The 8,315-nt window shown below is 37.2% G+C and overlaps 1 protein-coding gene across 1 annotated transcript in view; it reads left to right on the top strand.

Moving 5' to 3' along the window:
- Window positions 1-3,416: 3,416 nt before the first annotated feature.
- athl1 (ATH1, acid trehalase-like 1 (yeast)) overlaps window positions 3,417-8,315 on the top strand; it is a 13,800-nt gene continuing 8,901 nt past the window's right edge. Inside the window, 3 exon segments of the mRNA XM_015399204.1 lie at window positions 3,417-3,551; window positions 6,522-6,791; window positions 6,860-7,070. Coding sequence (XP_015254690.1) covers window positions 6,548-6,791; window positions 6,860-7,070 — 455 coding nt within the window. The 5' untranslated portion in view covers window positions 3,417-3,551; window positions 6,522-6,547.

Here is an 8,315-nt window from a genome sequence, read left to right as displayed (position 1 = left end):
AAGTGCATATTATCTAATTATCTTATTCTAAGAGTAAAATTACTCATTCCATTGGCAAACTTTCTCATTTACCTGCTCAGATTAAGGGTGAATACACTTAATTAAGGATATTTTTACTTATTTCTAGATCGTTTTTGCAGTGTGAAAAACATATTAAACATTAAACTTGATGATTAAAGCAGGTAAAAAAAATTTTTTGTCTTTTTACTAAAAGAAAATGTTTATTTTAAAGGTTGTTTTAACACATTTATACGATATGCAGGTCATTCTAATCCACTTTCACACTTTGCTGCAGATCAGTGCTAATAGTGTAACATTGGGAACCAGTTAAGCCCTAAAACTGCCGTACGTGTCGACATCCATAATAAAACTTTGTGATTTGATTTCAGAGTTAAATCTTTTTTTTTCCAAACTTATTGAAGTTTTTACTGCGTTTTAGTTTGTAGCTTTTAAAGCTGCAGCAGGACGTCACAGAAACCACCACCTTTGTGTCACAATCAGCGCAGCAGGTCGGACACCTTTTATGGAGCTCTACTTCCACTCATCTAATAAAATAATCATTCACGGCCGGGAACCAATGCAGCACATTTAACCCCTGCAGCGTCCTAAACTCAAAGGAAACATCAGAGTCTAAAATGTTCCTTTATGCTAATTGAGAATGAGCAGATTGTTAGATTTTATTGGAAAGTTTCAGATTAATAAAAATATGTTAAAAGGTTAAACTTTTAAATTTAACATTAAAGAGAACAAGCATGTTTAACAGTTCTAAGAATAATCTTTTTTTTATGGTAACCTGCACTGGAAAAACCATCTAGAAATAAGTACAATATCTTGAAATGAAGCATATTTACCCTTAATTTGAGCAGGAAAATGTGACAGTTTGCCGATGGAATTAGTATTTCCACTCTTAAAATAAGATAATTAGATATTATGCACTTGAAATAAGACAATGCTATTATTTTTTTCTTATTTTAAATGTAAATCATCTTGTTCTATGGCTAAAGAGTCTCACTTTCCTTCTCATTTTAAGAAAAAATGACTTATTTAGATTGTAATTTTTAGCAGTGTGGTTGCAATCTGATGCTAACAGTTAAATATTTTGTATGTGTTTGAGCTTGGTTTATTTCCCAGAAAATAATATCAATAATTGCTCTTAAACTCAGACTTTTAAACATGGGAATTTTTTTCCAGATTCCCCAAAATCTATAAGAAAAAATCTATAAGAAATCTGTTCGAGATGATGATGTTCTTTATAGGGCCCCCCAAATCTGCTTAGGGCCCCAAAAAACCTTTGTCCAGCCATGATTACAAACCAGATCTCTGTTTAATATCAGGAGTAATTGTTAAATATCTTAGAATATATATAAAACAATAAAGAGTTTTTTTGGTATAACTCTTAATAAATGAACCACTTTGATTTCCAAGCTATTTTTACATTTCTCATATTTAATGAAGGGGGATTTTTTTATTTCTGCAGCAGCAAGTTATTAATCTAACTGATTAATAAATGACCGAAATGATGTGTGAAAAGGACTAAAGATCATCTCTCCTCATATATGTGACTTTTTTTTTTTTTTACTGGGAAATCCTCTCCCAGAATGTCAGAATGCAGATCAACACGGTTTGACTGTCATGGCCGCCGATGCACTGAGACATTTCTGCAGCCTGTTTGTCTTTGACTCATTTTATTTCAGCTTTTTATTATTATCTACACTGCAAAACTATCTAAAAACAGACGTGTCTAACGTATTCATATTTATTCCTCCAGTATAAATCCTGCTGTTTAAAAACACTTTTTTAGAAGTTAGAAGATCAACTTCAGCTTTTTACTCCAGTAAAAGTGTAAAAGTATCATTTTTAACACTACGAAAAACTGTGAAGGCCAGAAGCTTTACTGCTCTACCGTATTAAAGGAACATTTTTCTATAATTCTGGATGATAACTTCACAAAGAAATGCATTTTTTTTTATGGTTTTTATTTTTTTTAATACCAACAGTTCATAATGAAAATGAGCCTAAATGAAAACATAATTCCTTTGGTAAAATATAGAAGCTGAAATTTCTAAGTATTTGTTCTTTGTTACTTGACACCTCTGTCTAAAAATAAGTAAGAATTCTTAAAATGCGTATATTTACCCTGAAGTTGAGTAAATTAGATGATCTGCAAAAGGAATGACTATGTTTACTTTTAAAATAAGATAATTAGATATTATGAACTTGAAATAAGTCAAAGTTCTTGTTTTTTTCTTATTTTAAATGTAAATTGTTTGATTTCTTTGGCAAAATGTCTCGCCTGCTTAATTCAAGAAAAAATGCTTTTACTGAAGAAAAATCAACTTTAAATTTTGCAGCGCAGGACATAGATCAACAAAAGTAGTTTACACCCTGGAAAAACCATCTAGAAATAAGGAAAAAATAGTTACATTAAGTGTATTTACCCTTAATATTAGTAGGTAAATAAGATGATCCGCCAATTAAATGAGTAGTTTTACTCTTAAAATAAGATATTTAGATAAAATGCACTTGAAATTAAATAATGCAATTGTGTTTTCTTATTTTAAATGTTAATTCTCTTGTTCCAACGGCAAAATGTTTCTTATCTCCTCAATTTAAGAACAAATGCACTTATTTTAAGAAATAAATGACTTATCTAGATTTAGATTTTTTCCAATGCAAATGTGAATTAATCTTTAAAGTATCCGCATCTATCCTCCACATCTATATTTCTTAATTTGTTTGAGCAAAAACTTGGTCTGACTGATCAGAGAACATCTTTTAACAGAAAGTTTAATATCTAGATGGATTAAAGCCTGAATTAAAACAGGTCCATTTAGGACTAATTAGCTGCAGACAGAGAAGATGATTTAGATGGTTGCATTAAGTCATAAACATTGTGACCTGTAGGGTGTTTTTGCAGCCAAGTCAGGCCCTCAAACATTAAACATGCAGACGCTGATAGAAGCCTTAAGATCAACATCCAGAGTAGCAAAGGACATCAGAATGAAAACTATCGAGACTTTAAGTCCTTCCTGCACAGCTGTGTTGAGACAGACTGAGATGCATCGTCAAACTGCAAAAAATTTAAATCTAAATAAGTCATTTTTCCTTAAAATTAGTGCATTTGTTCTTGAATTGAGGAGGTAAGTGAGACACTTTGCCAATGGAACAAGACAATTTACATTTAAAATAAGAAAAAACTATTGAATTGTCTTATTTCAAGTGCAAATGATCTAATTATCTTATTCTAAGAGTAAAAATACTCATTCCAATGGCAGATCATGGTATTTACGCGCTCAAATGAAGGGTAACAAATGTTCCCTGCTTTCTGGATGGTTTTTGCAGCGCATGTTAAATCCATGCCAGGTTTTTCAGCATACCGAAGTTGGGTCCAGGTTTTCCCTGCAGCAGCAGTGAGGCCTCCTCTTCCTGCTGATTTACTGCAAAAATAACTTGGAGGCTCTTTGTGAACATCTTGGTTCTGCTTTTGTCTGCGAGCGGATTGACATCAGAGCAGGAAGCTTCATCATGTAAAGAAGAGGAAACTTCTTCAGGTTGTTTTAACTTTTCTTCTTTGTTTCAGTTTCAGCTTCATGTAATGTTGCTGATGATGCACTGGAGATAAAACTGAGGTTTTAGGAAAGTTTTCCAACTCATTTTCAGTCACTTCAACCTGAACCTTTATTTGTTTATTGCTAAATCTGCATCTTTTATGCATCTCACTGCAGCAAACAGTAAAGAGGTCAAAGTTCACAGCCTCTAGAATTGATCCATTGTCTTATAATGATGTTAAAGAACAAATGCTTGATTTTTGTCACATTTAAACCTTCATATTATCTAATAAAACGTACATTTAGGTAAAGATAAGCAAATTAAAAACAAAAAGCTTTTTTAAATGAGTATTTACTGAAGGGGAAAGGTTTTCCAGGTCAGAATGGACATCAGTTTGTTTAACTGCATTTATTGAGTCACACCAAGTAAAGCTTCTGACTGACAGACCTGCTGAATCAGAAAATCCATCCAACTGAACCCGTCTGGCAACAGGAAGTAGAAAATGTTTGGAAACAATCATTGATTTAGTTCTGGGACTGAATCATAACGAGATCAGCGCACTGGGAAAAATCTAAATCTAGATAAGTCATTATTTCTTAAAATAAGTGACTTTGTTCTTGGATTGAGGAGATAAGAGACATTCTGTCAATGAAACGAGACAATTTACATTTAAAATAAGAAAAAAACGGTTGCATTGTCTTATTTCAAGTGCATATTATCTAATTATGTTATTTTAAGAGTATAAATACTCATTCCAATGGCAAATTATCTAATTTACCTGCCTAAATTAAGGGTAAATATGCTTAATTTAAGAAATTTTTATTTATTTCCAGATTTTAGCAGTGTATATATCCCATGCACCTTCTTCTTCTCCTTTGACCATCTGAGCTGATGTAACGAGTACATTTCTTCACTGTGAGATCAATAAAGTCAATCAATAAAACTCTGATTGATGATTCAACAGTAAAATATAAACTAGGTAACAATTATTTGGGAGAAAAAACCAACCAAGACCAGAAAGAAAAACAAAGAACTCTCTGTTTAGGGGCGGAGTTATATGGGGGGCCAGAGGTGGCCATGGCCACCCTTAGCCAATCATTGGCCACCCCTGTAGCCACTCCTACCATTTTTCACTCTAATACAGATGGTGGCTGTAGTAATACTCTCAAGTGGAATGTTTTAACTTTATTAACATTTAAATCTTTCACATATTAACAGGTTCTTGACAACAAAAACACTGTGATTAATTACTAACATACAAAGATACAGAATAAATGCCCTTTTCAGAACCAGAGCCCCCTCAGTGTACATTGGTCATTGCCTGGCCATCAACATTTTCTGGCTGCACCTCCGTCTCTGTTTGACAAAAAACATCCTGGATGATTCCAAATAAAATAAAAAATCAATCCACTGGACTTTAAAGACGTTTCTCTTCCATCCAGGAAGCTTTTTCAGAAATAGCGTTGAGTTCCAGGTCCAAAGGGGGGGACCCGTTCATCCGTTTCTATTTGCATGTTTTCTAAACTAAAACCAGGCTTTGTTGGGCTGCTGGATAAAACCTGGAACTAAACGCTATTTCTGACATTTTGAATCGAAAAATCTTCTTGGATGGAAGAGAAACGTCTTCAAACGAGGAAACAAAGTCCAGAGGATTGATTTTAAGTTTTTGGAGTGACTCTGACCTGGATGACTGAGAATCTCCACCAGCATCCTGGATGATCAACTGGATGTTTGGGGAAACCTGTGGAGCCAAGAGTAACGTGTTTAAAAGGTCTCCAGACTCTGAGGATCTAAATAGAATGTAGATGTTGGATAAAAGACATGATATGATAGTAGAACGTGTTGATTGAGTTGTAATGATGAGCTTTAACAGCGTTCCTTCCTCTGGACTTTGGTAAATTGATGATGCATTCAATTCTCAACCAGAAAAGAAGAACATCTGCTCATCAGTTTGTCACCTTAAGCTAGAAAACACAACAAAACATTGATCCAAAACCCATTTCTGCAAAAAAAAAAAAAAATGTAAAAAATGTTTCAGGTGTGGCCTAGTCAAATCCTCCTGAGATGTGGGGGTTCCAGAGCAAATAACTGAAATATCAATAAGTATATTTTACTTAACCTCTTAACATCCTCATTTTGGGTAATCCTCGCCTATTCTGCATTCTCAAATGGAAAAGCAAATAACTCAGGGACTGTGAGCCCAAATTATACGTGCAATACATTATTTGAAAGCTACACCTTCTAGTTTCTGAATATATAAATTAAAATTGGGTGAGTAGAACACAGACCAACCTGCATCAGTTAAAAAATGACTCAAACTTATTTATTTTTTTAATACTTTTTTTAACAGCAGTACTAAAGACAAGCAGGTTTTATTGTATTATATTTGTTCTACATCATGTCAACCACAACAGCAGAAAATGTCAGACCTCTAGCTGCAACAGTTCCAGAGCTGTGGGGTTTGGATCTTTTGGTGTCAGCTTGGAGCTGTGCGCAACGGCTCCACCTGCTGGTAAAAATTTTACCCGTGGAATTTTATGCATTCTGAGTTATAAGAAGACTAAATAAACTTAATTTAAGACCTTTTTACTTATATCTAGATTGTTTTTGCAGTGTCGACCTAAACAGAAACCCTCCAGTGTATCAGAGTTATTTAGTTCTATAGATCTGCTCTCATTTAAATCATTTCTTTACTTTAATGACTTATTACCAGTTTCACCAACATAAAATGGCTTTTTGAAGCAGGTTTAAGGATCAGATATGTGATCCCAGTGGGTCAGGCTGGTTTGGATGGTTTTTCCTTCATAGATAAATAAAAAAGGATTAATTAGGAGAAAAAATAAAGGAAGCTTTTTTATTTTATAAAAAATGTAGGTTTTCTTTGATTATTTTAGTCAGAAACATTAAGAAGAAAAAGGCTGAAACAGATAAAACCTTTTTGTCATTAACTGCGTTTTCTCCCCCTGATGAAGCGACAGTGAGAAGAAAAACCTGCATCATGTCCCGTAACTCCGACCCGTACATCTTCACCACCGACACCCTCCCCAGCGACCTGCGTTTCCTCCCTCCGCTTGCAAATGGCCTCCTGGGCTGGAAGGTGTTCAGCAGCGTCATGCACATGGGTGGAGTTTATAACGGGGAGGCTGGACACTGCCACCGCGCCGACGTCCCCTGTCCTCTGGCTGTGAAGATGGAGGCAGAGGACCCCGCCCAACACAGCTACACCCTGGACACCCACACAGGTCATCCATACAGGAAGTGAGCCTCTAGTTCACGCTGAGGATGTTTACCGTCATCTCTTCACCTTCAGGTGTTTTCTGCCACACGCTGAGCTCAGCCACGGGGACCGCCACCCAGTCGCTGTATTCTCATCGCTTTTACCCCAACATCTTGGTGATGGAGGTTCTGTTGGAACGCCACGTGACCTCAGAGGAGGCGGTTACAGTTAATCTGGTCAGCTCATTCACCCCTCAGAGCAAAGACATTCACTTTGAGTCCTGTCCGGACTACAAAGGTGGAAGGTGAGACTGTTGACGTATTTTTACTCTCATTAAAAGACCCTCAGGAGAACGAAGGGGGAATTTGGATTCATTGAAAAAGAAGCAAAAAGAAAGCCGCTGCATCAAGAACACGCGTCATGGGAGCCGCAGGGACTTTAGACATGCAGGATGTGGTTCTTTGACCAGCGTGGCATGAATGTAGTTCTTTCAGAGGCAGATTTCTGACTTATGCAGTGAATACTGCCTCGTTCCAATGTTTGGCGCCGTGGAACGTCTTGTATTAAACATATCCAACCCTTAAAGGTATTGCGGAGGATTTTCTCGAAGTTCTTAAAAGACCCACTTAAAAAAAAAAAAATGCATGTGCGAGAGCGTGCACCAGCCCATTCCTCCTCGTGCACGCTCTGTTTAAAAGTAGCTGTTCTCGTAGCTCATAGCAGCTAACTGTGTCCGTCCACCTTAACCCCTAAATCCCTCCATCACTATAGAGTGGGGACTCTATAGTGAACTTTATAGTGAACTCAGTTAACTGACCGTTCAGGCTGATGATCACTGCTTTTTGCTCCGTTGGTCACTAACTCTGCCTCCACTGCGCGGTGTCTGCGCCATCTTTGCTATTAGTCGCCGCTGTCGGGTAGCGACAGCCTATGGCGACAGGCGGCAGCCGTGACAGTAATTCCCATAATGCTTTGCGAGGAGAGCTCTCTACGCAAAGCATTCTGGGATATATCTGCCCTTCTGAGGCCTTTCTTTTCTTCTCATACACTTCGTAGACGCATTTTCTCTTCCGACCCTCGGCCATTTTCAAAGAAAGGCGGTGAGAAAGGTGAGCTTCAATGACTGTCTGAAACTGTAGCTCTACACAGATCTACGCCTGAAAGTGCGCAGAAAAAGATTGCTTAAGCCGAGCATACACTGTACGATATTTTGAATCGCTACAGCTCCCACCGTACGACGAAACCACTGCGTTTAAAAGTTCTCAGCTCACGATGTTTGTTCTCTCACTGTGCGACCCGACGCTCTGATGCGATCTACCTGCTCACGCTCTACGTCTAAAAACCAGGTGGGACTCAGCTCCGCAGTAAGATGGCGCTACTCGGACTCGTCTATCAGGAAGCCAAACCAGTAGCAGAGGAACATGAAGCTCACTAGAGTGAAACGCGCTGCTTGGATATTTGGGCCATCAAGCTGAAAGTCGGCCCGACTGAAAGATTCTCGCCCGAAAAGGACAAAAACATCGTACAGTGTATGAGCGGCTTGACGGGG

The sequence above is a fragment of the Cyprinodon variegatus genome, unplaced genomic scaffold, assembly GCF_000732505.1.
Source record: "Cyprinodon variegatus isolate N-32 unplaced genomic scaffold, C_variegatus-1.0 Scaffold994, whole genome shotgun sequence".
NCBI lineage: Eukaryota > Metazoa > Chordata > Actinopteri > Cyprinodontiformes > Cyprinodontidae > Cyprinodon > Cyprinodon variegatus.
Note: the sequence above shows the minus strand (reverse complement) of the source record. Positions and strands in the feature narration are given on the sequence as shown.